This window comes from Ctenopharyngodon idella, chromosome 3, assembly GCF_019924925.1.
Source record: "Ctenopharyngodon idella isolate HZGC_01 chromosome 3, HZGC01, whole genome shotgun sequence".
Lineage (NCBI taxonomy): Eukaryota > Metazoa > Chordata > Actinopteri > Cypriniformes > Xenocyprididae > Ctenopharyngodon > Ctenopharyngodon idella.
In genome coordinates, this window is record NC_067222.1 from 3,727,973 (window position 1) to 3,751,057 (window position 23,085).

At 38.7% G+C, this 23,085-nt stretch overlaps 1 protein-coding gene across 1 annotated transcript in view; it reads right to left on the minus strand.

Annotated features, from left to right (window-relative positions):
* Positions 1-23,085, minus strand: part of LOC127508498 (uncharacterized) — a 107,200-nt gene that overhangs the window by 81,565 nt on the left and 2,550 nt on the right. The window contains exon 4 of the mRNA XM_051886531.1: positions 8,793-8,867. Coding sequence (XP_051742491.1) covers positions 8,793-8,867 — 75 coding nt within the window. The remainder of the gene's footprint in view (positions 1-8,792; positions 8,868-23,085) is intronic.

The following is a 23,085-nucleotide window of genomic DNA, read 5'->3' on the forward strand; positions in this document are numbered from 1 at the left end:
AGCCAACTTAATTACTGTACAACAAGCATCTGAATGTCATAAAAGCAAACTTCAGCTGATCTACTTTATCAAAGCACAAGTGTGCTTAAGGAAACACTTTTGTAATTGGTGTAAAAAAGTCATTTAAGAAAAGCCAAGTGTCAAGTGCTCAACTGAAGCAAGCGCTTTTCACGATAATGGTGACTTCAAGCAAAATTTCAATAAAAAAAAAAATCAACATTAATTAGAGCTAAACCTCTGTTAATTCTCAGAAACAACTTATGAAAGAAATAAAGGCAAACTGGTCTGTAATATGTGAAGATGGTAAAGCTGTTTTTGGAGTTGTTTAATCATCCTCTGCTCAGATCTTGAGAAATGTAATTGATTTGATTTGCAGTTTTCTGTTTAAGTGGTGGAAATCAGATCAATCATTATTTGCAACAGAGATGAATTTAAATGTGAATAAAGTTCTCAACCGAAACATGGCTGAAACATTTGAAAAAAAAAAAAAAAAAAAAAAAATATATATATATATATATATATAGTTTTATGATGCGTCTCTAAGCACCTTTACCTTATTTTTATTATTCTCAGGTTAGGTAAGCAAGTCAAATCTGATCTCGATTATAAGCATTTTAAAATACTTACAATCAGACAGAAGACTTCTCTGTGGTCTGTTCAGGCTCAACGACTTAAATTAATGCCACATGAGGCCGCGTTTAGTTATAAAGTTATAAGTTCATTTATTTATTACATTAGTATTTCTAGCATTACATATATTCTACTAACATTCTATACAAGTAATTAAATAAAGTATAAGTATTAAAAAGTTCTTCAGTCAAGGCAATATCAGCGATGTAGGCATCATCAGCGTTGGTTCTGGTGTCGGAGAAGCAGCCTCAGGTGCGAAGCAGCCCCTCCTGTTCTCTTCTCGTTCCAGCCTTTTATAGACTATCTGACCTCTTGATGTCATCTTCTTTGGAATTCCCCTCATCTGTCTATATATAGAGGCCTTGTCTCTTTGTTCTCGGACTCTTTTCCTCTGCTGCGTCCTGCGCTTAATGATTACCTTTCTTACTAATACATGTTATGTCTGTACTGTTCTACTAGCATGCTTTATTAAAATCTTAAAACAACAGTTGTAGTCTCTTCCTTTATAAACATATTCGGTAACACTTTACAATAAGGTTCATTAGTTAACTATATTAGTTAACATGAATTAATAATGAACTGCACTTATACAGCATTTATTAATCTTTGTTAATGTTAATTTCAACATTTACTAATACATTATTAAAATCTTGTTAACATTAGTTAATGCCCCATGAACTAACATGAACAACTGTATCTTCATTAACTAATGTTAACAAAGATTAGTAAATACAGTAACAAATGTATTGCTCATGATTAGTTCATGTTAGTTAATACATTAACTAATGTTTAACTAATGAACCTTATTGTAAAGTGTTACCACATATTCTTAATAAAGCTTTACAACAATTGTGTTTTGTCTCTTTTCTTTATAAACTACATTCTTATTAAAGTACTTTTACAATAACAGTTGTCTTGTCTTCTTTAATAAGTAATTAATATATGCTTTAATAAAGGCGTTACAATACCAGTTGTCTTTCATTCTTTAATACAAACATCTGTTGTTGGGGTTTTTCTTTTTTCTACATTCTTTCATATAAAAAATTTCTTCTGTTTTTCTTACACATCATTTCCAACAAGCCATCTCTGTTATAATTTTTCTTTTATAAACAGATATCACTTAATTCACATAATTTCCAACAAGCTATCTCTGTTATAATTTTTCTTTTATAAACAGATATCACTTAATTCATATAATTTCCAACAAGCTACCTCTGTTATAATTTTTCTTTTATAAACAGATATCACTTATGACAGCTGTACTTCATAAACAGCTAACATCTTTTCACTGTTTACACACAAACATGTTATCAAACATGTCTCTTCCTCCAATATATCGCTTTTCACAGTTTTTTTTTTTATATAAACAGTTATCTCTCATAACTCTCTTTCACTGTTTACACACAAACAAGTTATCAAACATGTCTCTTCCTCCAATATATCTCTTATGACAGCTGTCCTTCATTGACAGCTATCTCTTGTTTTTCTCTGTAAGTCAAACATCTGTTTTTTCTTTATCTTCAAATCACAGTTGTGTTTTCATTATTATTGCTTATAAATCACTTATTTCAATAAATGTTTTTTCTTCTTAAAACTCAGTTGTGTTGTCATTATTATTTTTTATAAGCAGAAGAGGTAAAAGTAGCATAGAAAAGTTGCATTCCCTAATGAAGCACGGTGTGGCTGTTATCAACAATATATATATATATATATATATATATATATATATATATATATTTTATATATAATCTTATATATATTTATACAACAGTTCTTTCTGTTTCTCGAATCTGATTGGCTGATAGCCGTGCGATATTTTAGTGATAACAGCACTCCTACTTTTTCACCATTTGTATCACTCCACTAGAAGCGACCGTCATGGCGGCCTAGCAAATCCAACGTAATTTTTGCGAATACTACACTTGTTGTACCACGAACTGTAGTTTTAAGAGTTTTTTAGGTGAGAATGTAGTTGTTTAGACCTGCATTATATGACTTATATTTAATCATAGCGCCTATTTTACAATTTGTTTAGATGTTTTCGGAGATGCGAGCTCCAGGCCGTCAATGGCCGTTCAGGGGTTGTGCAGGCGCCAAGAACAGCTTCATCTCGGCCAGTGCTTATAGTGGCACTTATAGTGGTTAAACATGAGACATTCATTTTGGGTACATAAAATGGACAATCTTTGGTCCTATTAATCTATTACTTGTTCCAGAGCAAGTCGAATTGTGCTATGTTAAATTTGATAATTTAATATAAGGCTATTTTCAGCTTACATCCTCTAACGTTATATAGCATAGCATATTGGCTACAACTAGACGGGAAATATCAGACAAAGACTGTTCTCCGCTCTTCAAATACACAAAACATTGCCTTTATAGACTGTTTCTTGAGCAAAGAAAACGCTTTACATTTTTTTTTAATTTTTCAAACATCAGATCTTTATTTACCTCTGCATTGCAAAGAAGCAGAGATCTCCAAACCGCGTGCGATGCTTCATAGCGGTGGGGCGGATTTATGAGGTTTGACTGACAGTTTGAGGATCCAATGGAGTTACGAGGTTTTGGTACAAGCTTGGCACACTTGATTACCTGTCACGAGCACACTGGTGCTTTTGTACGGTTGAATGAACTGTACAATTGTTTATTTCCTACTGTCATTTTTAATGGCTATTGTTGTTAATTTGTTGTGCAATAAACATTTCATATAAATATGTTGTATTTGGTATTGAGAAAGGGTGCATTAGTGCGTAATATGGATTGAGTGAAAGTTCCATTAATACGCCATTAGATGGCGGCAAAACTTTACGAGTGAATGAGTCAGTGAGTCACAAAAGACTTTTAAATTGAAAGGAACTTTTGCAAAGGAAGTTGTTTTAGTGCTTATTTCAGACACAGGTAATACTCTCTCAGGTGATCTCTCTCTCTCTCTCTCTCTCTCTCTCTCAATAATACTGTACAAAATTCAATGAGTTTCAAAAGAGGGACTCTGTGATTACCTACAGCACTACGGACGAATCACAGCCGTGCTGATATACAGCCATATCGCATGGCTACGAGTGTGATATTGCACAATTATATATATATATATATATATATATATATATATATATACACACACACACACAATTGACATAAAAAAATTGATTCTGATTGGTTGAGCCACGTTCGAAGCCATTGTAAAATTCCAGAAAAAATACAGCTGACTGCATTACATAAGTATCGCTGCGCCACTGAGTGTGTATGTTGCTGCGTCTGTCTTAGCAACCACTATTAGCAACGTAAACATATGTTTGTTCTCTATTGAACCATCACTTCTACCACCAAAGATTGCTTTATAAATAATCTTCCTGATCAGTTTCATTGCCTTAGCATACCAGACAGCTTAGAAGACCTTGATGTTGCAACAGAAACTATCGACTCTCTCTTTTCCAGCACACTAGACTCAGTTGCTCCTCTGCGCTTAAAGAAGATTAAGGAAACTAATCCAACGCCGTGGTACAACGAGCACACTCGGGCCCTTGAGAGCAGCCAGAAAAATGGAGCGCAGCTGGAAGAAAACAAAACTAGAAGTTTTTTGCATTTCGTGGAGAGAGAGAATGACTGAGTACAGAAAGGCCTTAAAAAATGCTAGATCTACTTATTTTTCAAATCTCTTGTCAAAGACAACCCTAGGTATTTATTTGATACAGTGGCTAAATTAATGAGAAATAAAGCTTCAACTTCTGATGTTTCCAAACAGCACAGCAGTAATGACTTTATGAACAACTTTACTTGCAAGATTGACAATATTAGAGAGAAAATTATAACCATGCAACCGTCTACTACAGTATCGCTTCAGATAGTGCATTGTAGTGTTCCTGAGGAAAAATTCCATTCATTCACTGCTTTAGGAGAGGAAGAATTCTCTAAACTTGTAAAATCATCAAAATCAATAACATGTATGTTAGACCCTATATCGACTAAGCTATTGAAAGAGATGCTTCCAGAGGTCATAGATCCTCTTCTTAATATCATTAATTCATCTTTATCACTAGGATACGTACTGAAAACTTTTAAGCTGGCTATTATTAAACCTCTTATTAAAAAACCACAACTTGATCCTAGAGAATTAGTCAATTACAGGCCGATCTCGAATCTACCTTTTCTATCAAAAATACTTGAAAAGGCAGTATCATCGCAACTATGTACCTTCTTGGAAAGAAATGGTATCTGTGAGGATTTCCAGTCAGGATTTAGACCGTACCATAGTACTGAGACTGCTCTCATTAGAGTTACAAATGATTTGCTCTTGTCATCAGATCGTGGTTGTATCTCTCTATTAGTGTTACTAGATCTCAGTGCTGCTTTTGACACTATCGACCACAATATTCTTTTGAATAGATTTGAAAATTATGTTGGCATTGTGGAAATGCATTGGGATGGTTCAAATCATACTTATCTGAACGTTACCAGTTTGTAGTATTAAACAACGAGATGCCATATATCGATCACAAGTTCAATATGGAGTACCGTAAGGCTCAGTACTAGGACAATTGCTTTTCACTCTGTACATGCTACCCTTGGGAGATATCATTAGGAAGCATGGCATTAGTTTCCACTGTTACGCTGATGATACTCAGCTCTATATTTCTTCGCGCCCTGACGAAACTTATCAATTCACAAAATTAAAGGAATGCATAGCTGACATAAAAAATTGGACGACCAGTAATTTCTTACTACTAAATTCAGAAAAAACAGAGATTCTAATTTTTGGACCAAAAACTTCCTCACATAATAACCTAGAATACTGTCTAGCACTTGATGGCTGCTCTGTTAAGTCTTCGTCTTTGTCGTCAGTTAGGAACCTGGGTGTGCTCTTTGATACCAATCTTTCATTTGAAAGCCATGTTTCTAGCATCTGTAAAACCACATTCTTCCATCTTAAAAACATATCTAAACTACGACATATGCTCTCAATGACAAAGGCGGAACAGTTAGTTCATGCGTTTATGACCTCAAGGCTAGATTACTGTAACGCGGTGGTTGTTCCGCTCGCCTGTTAACCCTTTCACACGTAAGTTTAAAATATTCTGGCTGACCCCCCCGGTGTAAGTTTTTCAAGGCGACCGTTATTTAGAACGTATCACTTTACTGTTTCCATGGTGACGCGTCATTGCTTGTCACGTCACACATCGCAGCACTGTATGACGGATAATCTGCTTTTATTTCATTTTTCCTTTTTTATTCAAAATATTCACAAATTTGTTAGCTATAACATGAAATATCTGATATTCTGATTGTCAAATATGAGCAAGTGGATGTGTTTTGCTGTTTAAACACCTCTAAACACGTTATGGGCGCCGCCATGTTAGTTTGTGCCGCAGGTTCTGTTGGATTTACAAGATGTGAATTCATCCAGTTCTCCCGAATTACATGAAAGTAAGTTAGCTGGTGAACTGGGGAAGAATAGAGTAAACTTTAAAGTTACTTTCACAATGTGTATCTGATATGAATAAAACGTGTCCTCTAATTATAATGGAAAGAATTATTATTGCCGCTTCTATAGACATCAGTGTGTATTTTACAAACTCTAAATGTATTGTTTTGTTTGTACTTGTATGTATTTAAGCGTCTGAAACCTAACACTGCATATTTGTGATATATGAAAAGCGCTGTGCGCGTCTGTCTCTGGTTTAGCGCCAGCCAAAGCGCACACGCACATTTGAATTTGGCAGTTGATCACGTGATGCACTGAACGTTCTAATCACACCGGTGTGATCGTACGCTCCTGGGACCAGCCAAGACTGATCACACCAGTGTGATCATACGCGTCAAAGGGTTAAACAAACTACAGCTGGTCCAAAACGCAGCAGCTAGAGTTCTTACTAGAACCAGGAAGTATGACCATATTAGCCTGGTTCGGTCAACACTGCATTGGCTTCCTATTAAACATTGCATAGATTTTAAAATCTTGCTACTTACTTACAAAGCACTAAATGGTTTAGCTCCCCAGTACCCGAGCAAGCTCTTAATGCATTATCGTCCTTCACGTCTATTGTGATCTCAGAATTCTGGACAGTTGATAATACCTAGAATATCAAAATCAACTGCAGGCGGTAGATCCTTTTCCTATTTAGCACCTAAACTTTGGAACAGTCTTCCTATCACTGTTCGAGAAGCAGACACACTCTGTCAGTTTAAATCTAGACTAAAACACTGTTTAAACTTGCATACACATAACACATTATCTACTTCTATAATTCAAATCATGTAAATTGTTAGGCTGCATAGATTAGGTCAGCCGGAACCGGGAACATTTCCCATAACACCTGATGTACTCGCTACATCATAAGAAGAATGGCGTCTATGCTAATATTAGTCTCTCTATCTGTTTATCCCGAGGTTTGCCGTAGCCTGCCAGATCCAGGCCGTATCCAGATGAGATGAAGGACCTGCGCCTAGACATGATGATAACGCAGCCCTGACGTTTCAACTAAACTATGCCCTACGAAGGCCTCCTTTCCTTTCCCTATGTAGAAGATAAAACGTTATCAAAATTATTCCAGTTCGCATAGATCCGCGGACACAACTAATTTTTCTGTATTATGCAGACCAGACAAGTAATTTGGCAATATCACTTTTTTTAAAAAAGACCAAGCTTCTGCGCACATACACACTCAAACACGCAAACCTATAGACTAAACATGTAAATGAACGGCAAGAATGCATTAAAGGTATTCGGTTTTCAGTAGGAAAGGTGTCATTTAAGTGGCCCCTAAAGTAACAATTAACAATTTTTAAAACGGAAGTGATTCAATCAAAAACCAACTTTAGCTCGATAATAATTTTTTTTTTTCTTAGTGCTGCTGTAAATCCAAAACAATCTCTGTCAATTAATTTTCCTATTGTCACTGTGAAGCTGCTTTGAAACAATATGTATTTTGAAAAGCGCTATATAGATGAAGATGACTTGACTATTGATTTTGTTCATTGAAACTTACTGAATTATGTAGAAGAGTATTGTGAGAGAAGTGTATTACCTGCATTCAGATTTAGCATTTTCCTTCAGGTCAGTACTATGTTCATAACAAAAAATCTGTTTGAATGTCCGATGCAATCTTGTCCTTTTAACATTTAATGGGTTTTCACGTGCCCTGCTGACACTGACAGCGATAGTCAAAGCATTTGTCATTTGCATCTTGTTCTGTGTTCACAACAAGTTTCAATATAAAAGTTTTTGCGACTGAGTGACTCACTCATAAAGACAATTTTTGCCACCATCTAATGGTGCAATAAAAAAACTTCTGTTCCTGTTCATGGTCAGGGACTATTTTTTACAGCAGAAGGAAGCCTTGATTTTACTTCATGAAAATTACATTGATACATATTTTTGGCTTTAATTTTTGTATTGTGTGGTAACCGTTTTATAAAAGCAATAAGCCCCATGAAGCCGTGGTTTACAGTGAATTTATAACAGCTAAGGGAGTTTTAGGCACTCCACTCCGCAATGTTCAAATAACTAAATTTGTCGAGCTGAACTACTTAATATTTTAAGTAAATACAACATAACTGAGTCAACGATAACTCAAAAATGTAAGTTAAATGAACATAAACATTGGTACTGAACACTTAAAAAAAAATAAGGTTCACCTTACTTTCATAAAGTTATTCCAACTAAACATTATAAGCTCAATTACCTAAATTTGTCAAGTTGAAAATACTTAATATTCTAAGTCATTAAAACTTAAATAAGTCAGTGGAAGTTAGTACCTCAAAAAGTTAAGTTGAGTGAACAAAAACATTTTACAGGGAACGTTTGTACTGAAAACTTAAAAAGTAAGTTCACCTTACTTTCATAAAGTCTCCCACCAGGAGAGGACTTTTCATAAAGTCCAACTAAACCTTATAAGTTCAAACATTAAAATTGTCAAGTTGAACATACTTAATATTCTGCATAAATACAACTTAAATGGGTCACTGAAAAAAGAAACGGTAACTCAAAAAGTTTATTTTTTTATTTTTTTTTTTTGTGGAGGGCTGGATTTTAGACAGAGGGAGGTGTGGTCAGATGAAATGTTTTGCAGTCTAGTGGAAGTCAGTGAAACAAATATAGCACACAGCATTTTTAATGTCAGAATAATGAACATGACCTCTGTTGTTTAAGATTTGGATTTACCCACCTGAATAAACAACAGCTGTAAGAACAGCAAATTCTCTTGTTATACTTGCCAACCTGGTCCATGATTTAAGGTTGTCTGTGGATAGAAAGGGTTGAATACACAATTAATATTCTGTAAATCACTAGTGCAATGCCACAATATTACATTCTTTGTTAATCTTGTCCCGATTGACTTAGACAGAAAGATAAATACATTTCATAAATATAGATACATGGTTGTGTATCACCCAGATGCCAAACGAATCCCTCAGCTATTTTCATTGGCCTCACGGGCATGCATTAAAAAAAAAAAAAAAAAAAAAAAAAAAAAATATATATATATATATATATATATATATATATATATATATATATGTATATATATATTAAGAATAAGTAAAATCATTTATTTAATACATATCAAACATACTTGCACTTTTATAATTACCGACAGCATATTTATTACCATAATATTGAGTAAAATTTTAGAAAAACGGCCCATCATTTTACAGTTAAAAAAAAAAAAAAAATGGCTGTGGTTGCCAGTAATATGCTATTAATTTACATCTCTCCTATCGTTAATGTACAGCTCTCATTATTTACAGTATCTTAATACCACAAAGGAATTGCACTCATTTCAATTGCTTCTAACAATTCCAGTGTAAAAACTATTATTTATATGGTGTTAGTACTGTGAACTTATTTCATTTGAGTCTAATGCACTTAACAAAAAGATCATCACAGCATTAGCAACTACACAGATAATGACTTTAAATAAAGCAACATGCAGCATAACATCAGTGTTCTGGGACCACCACTGACTTAGGCAAGTCAAGTTTATTTATATAGCACATTTCATACACAATGGTAATTCAAAGTGCTTTACATAAAAATGAATTAAAATAATCATAAAATAAACAACAGATGCATAAGAAATAAAATCTGAATGGAAGAGTCTGAGAGTTTCAGCTTTCCTAGTGTCTCTTCACCCCTGATGGAGTGCCTTTGATGGCTTCCAGTGTCTCTTCACCTATGAAAGTTTATTAATGTTAAATGTTTTTGAAATAAAAAGCTTGTTGAATTGAGAGAAAAAAAAAAAAAAAAAAGGGCATTACATTAACCATGCCTGGATTATGCAACACTATATATATCAGGAGCGTTTGTTGTTCAACGTTAAGAGTAATGCACATGAATTTACATTGATTCATAAATAAATAAATCCCTGGCTTTTGAGAAATATGTTGGGCAGTGATGATTGTCTTCTGAGGCAAAGAGGTCGACCTCTGCCTTCCGAAAGACATCCCAAATCCTCTGGACAGAGCTGGGGTGGAGCGACCATTCCTCTGAGGGAAGGTTGCTCTGGGACAGCATGTCCGCCCCTACGTTCAGCACGCCCTGTATGTGTGCTGCTCTCAGCGAGAGCAGGCTGCATTGAGCCCACTCCAGGATGGTTTTTGCTAGAGTGAAGAGGGGCTTAGAAGAGAGGCCGCCCTGGTGATTTATGAAGGACACCACCGTCATGTTGTCTGACCTGACCAAGACATGGTGACCCACCAGGAGAGGAAGGAAAACCTGGAGAGCTCGATATACCGCCATCATTTCTAGGCGGTTGATACGTAGCTTGCTTTCCAGGTCTGTCCATGCACCAAAGGGCTCCCCAACCTATCATGGAGGCATCCGTAAAGACAACCTTCCTCTTGTCCACCGCCCCGATTGCCACGCCCTGCTGGAATCAGCAGGGGTCCGTCCAGGGAGCCAGGGTTGTGACACACGTCTGGTTCACCCTGAGCGAGCAACGACTATGTTGCCAGGCTAGGGGCGGGACCCGTGGTTTCAGCCAGAACTGCAGAGGGCGCATGCGAAGTAAGCCTAGCTGCAGAGCTGGAGATGCTGAGCTCATAAGACCTAGCATCCTCTGAAACATTCTGAGTGGCAGAGAAGCCCTGGGCGTAAAGGCCTGCACGAGCTGCTGAATGGCCAGAGAGAGGTCGTGAGTGACTGTGGCCCTCATGTGGATTGAGTCTAAAATTATTCCCAGGAACGAAACACGTTGGCTGGGGGATAACAAGCACTTCGTAAAATTGACCCTGAGCTCCAAGCACTCTAAGTGGTTGAGGATGACAGATCTGTGGGATAGTAGTTCTGCCTCCGACTTGAGCCAGGATGAGCCAGTCGTCGAGGTAGTTCAGTATGCATATGCCCCTTCGTCTCAGAGGGGAGAGAGCCGCATCCATGCACTTTGTAAAAGCTTTCTGCTTTCCACAGAGGTCTGGACCACACCGTTGAAAAACGGGGCCTTTTGAGCGAATTGGAGTATATAACCTCATTTTATTATGTTCAAAACCCAAGCTGACACTCCGGGGATGGCCTGCCAGGCCTCGGGCCGTGTGGCGAGGGGCTGAATTAGTTCTGGCTGTGAGGGACTGTGGTGCATGTGTAGGGTGGAAGAGGAAAATATGCTCTCTTTTTGAGTATGTTTGTTTTTTGTTTTTGTCGCTATAACAGCGGTGCACTGCCAGGGCATTTGAACAGGCTCTGTGCAGGCAACAAACATTTTTTCTTGAGCACCTGGAACTGAACAGGGGTGACAGAAAAACCGGGCAAGGCGTTTTGGAGGGTAGTCCGGCCACGGCGGGACTTAGCCTCCTCCTCTTCCTTTCTTGGACATCAGGCTGACTTCTGAGGCGCAGGGTCCAACGCTATCTTGGGCCGGGGTCCCTGTTGCGCCGGAGAAGGGTGGCGCCTAGCAGAGCGCAAGTGTCATCTGTGCTCAGATCGTGGCGCGGGCTTAGTGGCTGGCGGCTTGTCTTTGGGCGGCTGCTGCTGAGCTGGTGCAGACTTAGGGCGGCTCGAAGCAGAGGAGCTGGAGCGTTTAGGCAAAAATGTCGCATGGCCTGGGACGACTTTTGTGCCGCTGTGAAGCGCTCGGCGAAACCATCGACGGCGGGCCCGACGAGGCCAGTGGGGGAGATCGGTGAGTCAAGGAAAATGGCCTTATCCGCATCCTTGATCTCTGTCAGGTTGAGCCATAAGTGGTGCTGCAGCACCACCAGGCTGGCCATCGAACGCCCAATAGCCTGAGCCGTGGTCTTTGTGGCGCGCAAAGCCAAGTCCGTGGCGCTACGCAGCTCCTTAAAGGTGGCTGAGTCTTGTCCAGACTCATCCAGGTCTCTGAGTAGCTTTGCTTGGTACACCTGGAGTACCGCCATGGAGTGCAAAGCGGAAGTTGCTTGGCCAGCCGAGGTGTACACCCGTTCAGCGAGGGCCAAGGTGGTACGGCAGGGCTTGGATGGGTGGGCGGCCTTTGTCTTCCATCCAATGGTGGCGGGCGTACACAGGTGTGCGGCCACAGCTTGTCATATCCTTTCTGCCCGGCGCCGTCCACAGAGGTGAGAGCGTGAGAGGCAGAAGGATGCAGGCGGGCAGAGTAGGGAGCACGCCATGACTTTGTGAGCTCGTCATGCACCTCAGGAAAAAAGGGCGCTGACCGCTGAGGAGGCGCTTGACGACGTCCAGGCAGGAACGACTCGTCTAAGCGGCTGCGTGTGGGTTCCTCAGGCGCAGACCACTCCAAGCCAAGCTGCTCAACTGCGTTTGACAGCACCCGGGTGAGCTCTGAATCGATTGACGCTCTGGTGTCAATCGGCTCCAAAGACGGCAAGGGGGCGGGGTCAGGAAGCGAGCCCGACCACTCCTCGGCATCCGAAGCTGCCAGGGACATGCTGCAGGACCTGAGCCGACGTGAGCTCACTCTCATCCAAGCGCTGGGATCCTCTGCCCCGCTGTTTTTTCCTCACAGGTTCCTGGGAGTAAGAAAACGGGAGGGTGCGAGGGGTGGAGTCGCATTCTAAAAAGAACGCTATCCGCGAGCGCAAGGAGGCAAGACTCATGCTCTCGCAATGAGAGCAGGTCGATCCAGTGAGCACGGCTTCTGCGTGGGACTGGCCCAGACAGCGCACGCACTCACTGTGCCCGTCATCAGCGTGCAGAGGGGCTCTGCACGTGCCACAATTTTATATGCAAAGGATACGCCGTGCACTCACACGAACTGCAGGCGGCTTGGGGGCAGAGCGCTGTCCAGGCTGCTCGGAAGCGGTGCGTAAACAGAGCTGCTAGAGAGCAGGCGAGCTGATCTGGCTGCTTGCGAAGCACGGGCGATCAGCGCTGCACTGGAGCGATCTGAGCGGCGAGCTGAGGCGGCGAGAGAGCTGCAGACTGCTCGAGGCGGCGGCTGCTAGAGAGCGGCGAGCAGATGAACTGCTGCAGAGCGGTGAGTCAATCAGCGGCGAATCCAGCTGCTTGCAGAGAAGGCGGCTTCAAGTCTCGTAGATCAAGCGAAGAGATGACATCTGTGTCGCTGAAGGAGAATGAATCGATTTGCCACGGTGAGACGGCCGCTTATATAGCCTGAAACCCCGCCCCTTTTGGCGGGCTCGAGCGGGCTCGCTCACCATTGGCTCGCACGTTCCGTGCCATCATTGGTTCATTTTATTAAACTTTATGAACCAATGCACAAGCAGTTCACACTGTGTGATTGTGTAAAGGCTTCAGAATCGGAGAAAAAGGAGTTTTCTCCATAGCGTCTTGTCTTATTAATAAACTATATTGATTAAGGCGAACGACGCAGTACTCGTGTAGTATCGCAAGGGAACCGCGCTCATTCAAGGATGTGCATTTATTTCATGTATGGAGAAGACACAGGCGCCTGCAGGATTTCATCTGAATGTTTTTTTAAATCTGAAAACTCCTAAAAGCAACGAAATTGTCAAACATCCATTTAGCACATGTTCACAGAGTAAAACGGCTGCTTTTTCTCTCGATACTACCTGTTTTACTGAGAAATCGCTTCAGGTGATTCAGTGAGAGAGCGGTCCAAACGTTTTGCAAAGGCGTTTTACCAATTCATAATTTAAAACAAAATTTAAGCATCAGAAAATATGAGCAATTCAGTTGCACAGCTGTTAAACTGAATATATGAAGCGAAGCAAGCTTTTTTCTTAAATTTTCACAACACAAACAACAAATTGCTCGTCACTACTGCAACAGTATACTCTCCGAGCTGGCGTGAGCGAGTGGAGGCGGGGCTAATTTGCATATTCATTGATCTGTGCATATTAAATGAGGCAAGGGTATAGAGTTACATTCATACATTTTTATGATTTAATAAATTTTTATTTTTATACATAAATTTTTTTCACTTGAATTTTTTTTTTTTTAAATATGTCATTTTGGTGATCAAAGATGAGTTTTAAGGGAAAAAATAATTGACTACAGGGTGACTTTAAGAAATGCGTAGTTAATTCCAAGCACGCTGTTTAATTTTTTTTCATGAACGATGCCCCATTCACAAATTAATCACTCTTTTGCGTCGATTCTGTTCAGAGACTTAATCAAACAAGTTGGCAAAACTGTCTAAATTGGTTCGCGAATCAGTTTGAGTTATTTAGTTCCCTGCATGCACGGAATCGTCTGAAGCGGTTTCTTCTTACTCTGAGCATTGGATGAAGTGGCAGTGGACCTACAGTGAATTAAAAGCAAATCTGCAAATGCATTCTGCCAGCGATGAAGATCTTTATTAGATGAACTGAGAATGCTGTCTGTGAACAATTCCACAGGTATCGATTTCATTTGATTTCAATTCATACAGCCAATAGCCTACATTTTACAACCAAAGTTTATTACGCCACGATAACACCACTACACTACAAAGTTAATTATTCATACCCCTGGCAAATTCTGACTTAGTTACTTTTATTCAACCAGCAAGTTTTTTCTTGATTAGAAATGACACAGGCGTCTCCCGGAAGATAAGACGATGTACAAGAGGCATCATTGTGGAAAAAAATTATTACTCATCTTTTATTTACATTTGAACAAAAACTGGCATGTCCAAAATTATTCATACCCTTCTCAATAATCAATAGAAAAACCTTTATTGGCTATTACAGCAATCAAACGCTTGCTATAATTGCTGTCCAGCTTTTTGCATGTCTCCACTGGTATTTTTGCCCATTCATCTTTAGCGATGAGCTCCAACTCTTTCAGGTTGGAGGGTCTCCTTGCCATCACCCTGATCTTTAGCTTCCTCCACAGATTCTCAATTGGATCAATTGTTTTTGTCTGCTAACCATTTCTTCACCACTTTTGCTGTGTGTTTTGGGTCATTGTTGTGCTGAAATGTCCACTGGTGCCCAAGGCCAAGTTTCTCTGCAGACTGCCTGATGTTGTTGAGAATTTTGATGTATTGCTCCTTTTTCATGGTGCTGTTTACTGTGATTAGGTTCCCTGGTCCACCGGCTGAAAACACCCCCAAAACATTAGGTTCCCACCACCATGTTTGACAGTGGGGATGGTGTTCTTAGGGTTGAAGGCTTCTCCTTTTTTACGCCAAATGAAGGCTACATCATTGTGGCCAAACAATTCAATTTTTGTTTCATCTGACCATAAAACAGAAGACCAGAAGTCTTCTTCTTTGTCCAGATGAGCATTTGCAAAGGCCAAGCGGGCTTTTGTATGCCTTATCTGGAGAAGTGATGTCCTCCTTGGTCTGCGTCCGTTGAACCCAGCGGTGTGCAGGGTCTGCCTTGAGATGTTGCCACCAGCAGAGCCCAGATTCATCAGGATGGCCTTGGTGGTGATCCTTGGATTCTTTTTGGCTTCCGACCACATCCTCTGAGATTTTTCACAGTGCGGAACGTCTTGTATTTTTTAATAATACTTTGCACTGTAGCCACTGGAACTTCAAAACATTTAGATATGGTCTTATAGCCCTTTCCTGACTTGTGAGCAGCCACAATGCGCAGCCGCAGGTCCTCAATGAGCTCCTTTGTCTTAGCCATGACTGTCCACAAACCAACAGCAGAGAGCTTCTGTTTTTCACCTGTTGAGTTGATTAAAACAGCTGTTCCCAATGAATCAGGGTAATTAGGATGCTTTAGAACAGCTTGGACTATTTGGAATGGTATAGATCTTTGGATTTTCCCATAGACTGTGACAGTCTGCAAAGGGTATGAATAATTTTGGAAAATGCCACTTTTCGTTCAAATGTAAATAAAAGATGAGTAATAATTTTTTCCACAATGATGCCTCTTGTACATTGTCTTATTATCTTATGGGAGATGCCTGTGTCATTTCTAATCAAGAAAAAAACTTGCTGGTTGAATAAAAGTAACTGTAAGTCAGAATTTGCCAGGGGTATGAATAATTTCGGGCTTGACTGTATGCTCTCAATGAAACATGCGGAACAGTTAGTTCATGCATTCATGACCTCAAGGCTAGATTACTGTAATGCTCTACTAGGTGGTTGCCCTGTTCACCTGATAAACAAACTACAGCTGGTCCAAAACGCAGCAGCTAGAGTTCTTACTAGAACCAGGAAGTATGACCATATTAGCCAGGTTCTGTCAACAATGCATTGGCTCCCTATTAAGCATTGTATAGATTTTAAAATCTTGCTAATCACTTACAAAGCAGTAAATGGTCTAGCTCCCCAGTAACTGAGTGAGCTCTTAACGCATTATAGTCCTTCACATCTATTGTGATCTCAGAATTCAGGCCAATTAGAATATCAAAATAAACCGCAGGCGGTAGATCCTTCTCATATTTAGCACCTAAACTCTGGAACAATCTTCCTAGCATTGTCCAGGAAGCAGACACACTCTGTCAGTTTAAATCTAGACTAAAAACGCATCTCTTTAACCTGGCATACACATAACACATTATCAATTTATGTTTTAAAATCCGTTAAAGGATTGTTAGGCTGCATAAATTAGGTCAGCTGGAACCGGGAACACTTCCTATAACACTAGACGTACTCGTTACATCATAAGAAGAATGGCATCTACGCTAATATTAGTCTTTCTGTTTATCCCGAGGTTCACCGTAGTCAACCGGATCAAGGCCGGATCCAGATCAGATGGAGGACCTGTGCATAGACACGACGACAACGCATCCCTGGAGTGTCAGCAGAGATTGTGTCAACTAGATCATCCCCTGTGAACGCTTCACCGACACGACAGCCAGTGGCACAGATTACCAACAAACCATCCCATACCGGCGTGATGAATACGATCTTCGACTAGATGGAACTGGATTAAATATTTTGACTGTTGCAATCCCAATCGGATTTATGACCTGTAACGCTGCCTGAATCATAATCAAGCACTGTTCGCTGCTGGCCAGAGGAGAACTGGCCCCCCGACTGAGCCTGGTTTCTCCCAAGGTTTTTTTTTTCTCTCCATTTTTATCACCTGTTTGTCATCTGATGTCACCTAATGGAGTTAGGGTTCCTTGCCGCTGTCACCTTTGGCTTGCTTAGTTGTGGACACTTGATATTCAACAATGTTTTTTTTTATCTGCCTGCATTAACACCTTTGTATGCAAACAGAACTGAGCTGGATGATGACATCACTGTTTTCTCCAGTGCTGATATATAGATAAATTAACTAATTGATTTTTACAACGGAATGAATCAATACTGAATTTACTTAAGCTGGAAAATGACACTGTTTTCTTTAAGAGCTGCTGTGCAGCCAAAATTATTTACCAGTTATCACCATTAAGCTGCTTTGACACAATCTGCATAGTAAAAAAGCGCTATATAAGTAAAGTTGACTTAACTTGACTAGATGTTCAGCGGTTATGAGCACGAGCACATGTAAAGAGTTTTCTCTCTCTCTTCTTTCAAATGTAGCTGTATACGTCATTATACAAAGCAAAGGACATGCAATGATATTCGGGCTACAGATGCCAGAAATAATGCTCGTCTCTTCTGTGTTTGTTGCAAAGATATCTAATTATGATAATAATAATAATTTAAATATCTATCTAAATAGTAACATGTTATTGTACTGTTTATATATATGGGCAATTCTATGCAAAGGTCATCCTTACCATGAAAAAAAAAAAAGTTTTTACCAAAAGAACAAAACCCTTTTTAAGTTGTCCATTTAGATCTGTAATATACTGTATTAATGTGCTCTAACAGGAATTTTAAGAAAATTGCCTTGTTTATCCACAACATACGAGGTAAGCAACAATGCTTAAATTAAATTTTCAACTAACCATATTTCATGCTTTCAAAAAAGGGATCAAAGACCCCCCTTTTTAAACTTTATTTTAACAGTAAGCATTGTGCAGAGAGATAGAGACATGCCTGAGAAATATATACACCCATTTTGTCATAACAGCACTGCCTGTTGAATTTATAAGGGCTAGAATTAAGAGGTCATGACGCTTCAGTGCTCTGTCACGTCCGTAACATTTTAAATATAAAGTTTATGTCATATAAAAATTATACATACAAATAACTTGAAACTTTATATACAAAGCTAAATTATGTTTATGCTTATTAGGATCAACAAATCATCTCACTACTTTGCTCTGAACAACCATAATAAGCGTTACGGACGTGACCGTTACAGACGTGAACGTTACAGATGCTTCATATTAAATCATATGCATATGACTTTGATTCTTTATATTGCTGTGATCTGTTTCAGGCTTACCGTATATCAGAACATAACCAGTAATTGCAATAATCTTTGTGCTTTGTGATTTTCTTATTAACCCCCCGGAGCCGTGTGGATATCTTTTATGATGGATGGTTGCACTTTTTTGGGCTTCAAAATCTCATCCTCTATTTACTGTCATTATAAAGCTTGGAAGAGCCAGGACATTATTTAATACCAAAAATGTTAATATAACTCTGATTGTATTAGTCTGAAAGAAGATAATCATATACACCTAAGATGGCTTGATGGTGAGTAAATCATGGGGTAATTTTTATTTTTGGGTGAACCAACCCTTTAAGGCTGTGAAAATAAGTTACTAATCATTTTATAAAGATAACTTAAAGTGACAACCATCAGTTAATATTTAAAGTCTGTTTATGAAGTATTTACATAGACGTTTAATGTGGATGAGCTTAAAGGGAGCACACTGAGCTTAATTGGAGCAGCAACAATTTTCAATAAATAAATATTACATTAAATTTAAAGGACAGGATTTTGATAAATAATCTAGGTCATTGTCACGAATGTGGCTCCCTCGCCTCCTCCTCCGCACCACCGGAGGGAGCCATCACCCGAATATTGACTATTCCCATTCGGACTACGTTTCCCATAGGCCCTCATTCCTGGGACTGATTGCGCACACACCTACACCCCATCACGCTCACACTATTTAAGCCACACACACACACACACTCACCGCGAAGTCTTGATTTGCCCCGGTGATCATTTCTGAGCGTTTTCTTGTGGATTGTTTATTCTGTTACTGTTGGACTGTTTACCCGTTGTGATTCTCTGCTGCCTGCCCTGAACTTTGCCTGTTTACTGGACTGTGTTTGCTTGCCGCCTGCCCTGATCTCCGCCTGTGACCCGATACTGTTTGTCTGCCGCCTGCCTCGACCATTGCCTGTTCCTGTTTATGTCTTTGCCTTTGCCCCTGTCTGCTTTGGTGTTTAATCTAAATAAAGCTGCAAATGGATCCCCATTCTGCCGACCCTTCATTACAGTCATGTATTAAGTTTATACATATTTTAATATGAACAACTATTATTGACAATATCTATGAAATTATACTTTTTCTTATTGATGTCACACTGAAGCAGTGTGATTTTCATAGTAGTGCACACTTTAAGCTAACTTAACAATAATATGAAGTCTTTAAAAATTGCAGCACTGTAAAACCACAGACCATCAATAAACTGTAAATTTATAATATTATGGATTTAAAAGTACAAGACAGTAATGCCTGTAAGGTAATATATTAGTGTAACAAACAATCTTATACAGCTAGTAAGCTAACTATGTTCTGTAGCATCTGCGCTATGTTGCTAAAACTATCTTTTGGATCTAACTGTAATTATTTTCCACATGCAGGTTCCAGGTTATACTATGCAAAAGTCTAAACATTAATCTCTTAATTTTGCAGTAAGTAGTTATAACTACCCCTCAAAAAGGCTTAACCACCTTAAAAATGCACATTTAAGAGGCTCCTCTTTTGGTGAAAGTTTTCAGACAGCTTTCAAAATGGCCACCAGACAGTGTGAACACATGGATACCCATATCTCAGTGTGCAATGGTCTGATTTTCTTGAAATTACAGGAGGTATGTAGTAACAAACAGATCAATTGGTTAAGACATCAAGTAGGATAATATATTATTTTTTTCTTTTTATAATCTGAGCTCAAAGATGGTAGTGTGCTTAATGGGTACTTGAGCTTAATAGGTACGTTTACCCTACATCTTTGTGTCTGTGACCACTGACCAGTGTGTACGTACAAGCTTGATGACTGCTGAAAATAAATTGACTATTAAAAAGAAAAGCTGAATGTTAGTATATAAATAATATATATTGTTTAAATTGTTACTGCCTTTAGTTATTGTTTTGGAATAAATGTAAAAATCAGTAAAAACACTAACTTGATGAAATTTATACTTGGTTTAAATAAATAGAACATTACAAAGTGTAAAAATAACAAAATAGAATTGTATTTGGTCTCTCTTTTTATGTAATGTTAACTTAAAATTGTGTAACAGGGACATAAAGGAGTACTTTGCCTCCTTATTTTAAAATACCACCGCACACCACTGAGATATATATATCTTAATAGTTACACACACCTCTTTAATAGTTACTTAAGAGTAAAAAAGTATCCAATGAAAAAACTACTCAAGTAGCTAGTTACTAGTTATATATATTATATATATATAACTAGAAAAAGTGCCCTATACTAGAAACACTAGAAAGTGCCCTAGTATTTATACATCTTATTTAGACTAGTTATATATATATATTATATATTACTATATATTATATATAACTAGTAACTAGCTACTTGAGTAGTTTTTTCATTGGATACTTTTTTACTCTTAAGTAACTATTAAGATTATTACTTTCACTTTTACTTTGAGTAAATATCTCTGTAAGTACTTGTACTTTTACTTGAGTACAGTTTTTGGATACTCTACCCACCTATGCCTGCTGGAACTCTGGAATTCATTACCATTGTCTGTGAGGATGGCCCCAACTCTGTCTGCTTTTAAAACTAGTCTTAAAACATATTTTTATTCTTTGGCATTTATTTCAGTCTGAGAGCTGTGTTTTTTTTTTTTTTTTTTTTCTCTTTCTTTGTTTTGTTGTTTGTTTATCTGATTTGTAATACTTTGTACATTACCCTTTTATTGTTGTTTGTTTTATGACCCTTTACATGTACAGCACTTTGGTCAACTACTGTCATTTTTAAATGTGCTCTAGAAATGAACTGGAAAGTTGAACGAAGGCTTAGGATGATATGCGTAAAAAATTAGTCCCACACACAAGAGTGTTTTAAAGACAAAAACCTGACAAATGTCTTGAAATACATCATCGAAACAGTGTCTTGAGGTGTGGTAACCGGAATAATTGACTCCGGGCCGTTAAATTCTTAGAAAATAATGCACCCCTGAGGTGTAATGGCCACTCCGCATCGCGGCCGCATTACCACCTCGGGTGTACATTATTTTCTAAGAAATTAACGGCCTGTCATCAATTATTCCTTACTTATTAACCAATGTCTTCGCTTCTGACCTTCAATGATCTAACTCAACCATACTAATAAGCAAAATTACTATATATTAGATTTTGAAATAAGAGTGTTGAACTTCCATCTCCAGTATCCTATTCTTCTTTCAACCTGGTCTCATGGAAAGACGTACCTGTGGGAATGTTTTCACGAGTCACAAAATCATATCAAGTGTGTTATCAAGTGTGCCAAGCTTGTGCCAAAACCTCGTAACTCCATTGGATCCTCAAACTGTCAGTCAAACCTCATAAATCCGCCCCACCTCTATGAAGTACCGCACACAGTTTGGAGATCTCTGCTTAGGGTAAATAAAGATCTTATGTTTAAAAAAATAAAAAAAATAAAAAAAATGTAAAGCGTTTTCTTTGCTCAAGAAACGCTGTCTATAAAGGCTAATGTTTCGTGTATTTGAAGAGCGGAGAACAGTCTTCGTCTGATATTTCCCGTCTAGTAGTAGCCAATATGCTATGCTATAACATTAGAGGATGTAAGTTGAATATAGCCTTATATTAAATTATCAAATTTAACAGCACAATTCGACTTGCTCTGGAACAAGTAATAGATTAATAAACCAAAGATTGCCTGTTTTATGTACCCAAAATTAATTATGTCGCATGTTTAACCACTATAAGAGCCAGCGGCAAATCCCCGAAGCACTGGCCGAGATGAAGCTGTTCTCGGCGCGTACACTACCCCTGAACGGCCGTTGACGGCCTGGAGCTCGCATCTCTGAAAACGTCTAAAATTGTAAATTAGGCACTATGTTTAAATATAAGTCACATAATTCAGGTCTAAACAACTACATTCTCGCCTAAAAACCCTTAAAACTACAGTTCGTGGTACAACAAGTGTAGTATTCTCAAAAATTACGTTGGATTTGCTCGGCCGCCATTACGGTAGCTTCAAGCGGAGTGATACAAACAGTGAAAAGGTAGGAGTGCTGTTATCACGAAAATAAATATCGCACGGCTATCAGCCAATCAGATTCTCAACATAACACCGACTGTGACGCAACAGTTGGGATCATTATTATTTACGCCCCAATATTTGCATATACCAGCCCATGTTCAAGGTAAGGCAGTATTAACGTCGTGGAGCTGCACAGCCAAATCATCAGACGTTCTGTAGGTATTGTGAAACAAGCAAGCAAGGACAATAGCGAAAATGGCAGATGGATCCATAATAACTGTTCATGATCCATGATATCATGATATATTTAGGGATATTTGTAAATTGTCTTTCTAAATGTTTCATTAGCATGTTGCTAATGTACTGTTAAAGTTACCATTATTTCTTACTGTATTCACGGAGATCAGAGCCATGTCATTATTTTCCTTTTCAACCCGAAAATGCTAAGTCTGTATAATACATAAAGCATCTTCATTCTTATGTGAGTCTCTCTAACTGTATGTAGCTTTAGCCACATTACCCGTGCAGCACACTATCAAACTCATTCAGAATCGAATTTTAACAAACATCCACACGAACAGTTTGTAAAGATCCATTTTGAGAGTTATATTGTGAACTTCTGTAGTATTTTTGCAATGTTTAATGGAGTCGAGAGCATGGGGGTGGGGAGCACGAGCATTTAAAGGTGTACACACACAAATCAGAGCATTTTTCCTCCCACCCCAAAATAGGCAGTTAAAACATGGTATAATAAAAAAATCTATGGGGTATTTTGAGCTGAAACTTCACAGACACATTCTGGGAACACCTTAGACTTATATTACATCTTGTGAAATCG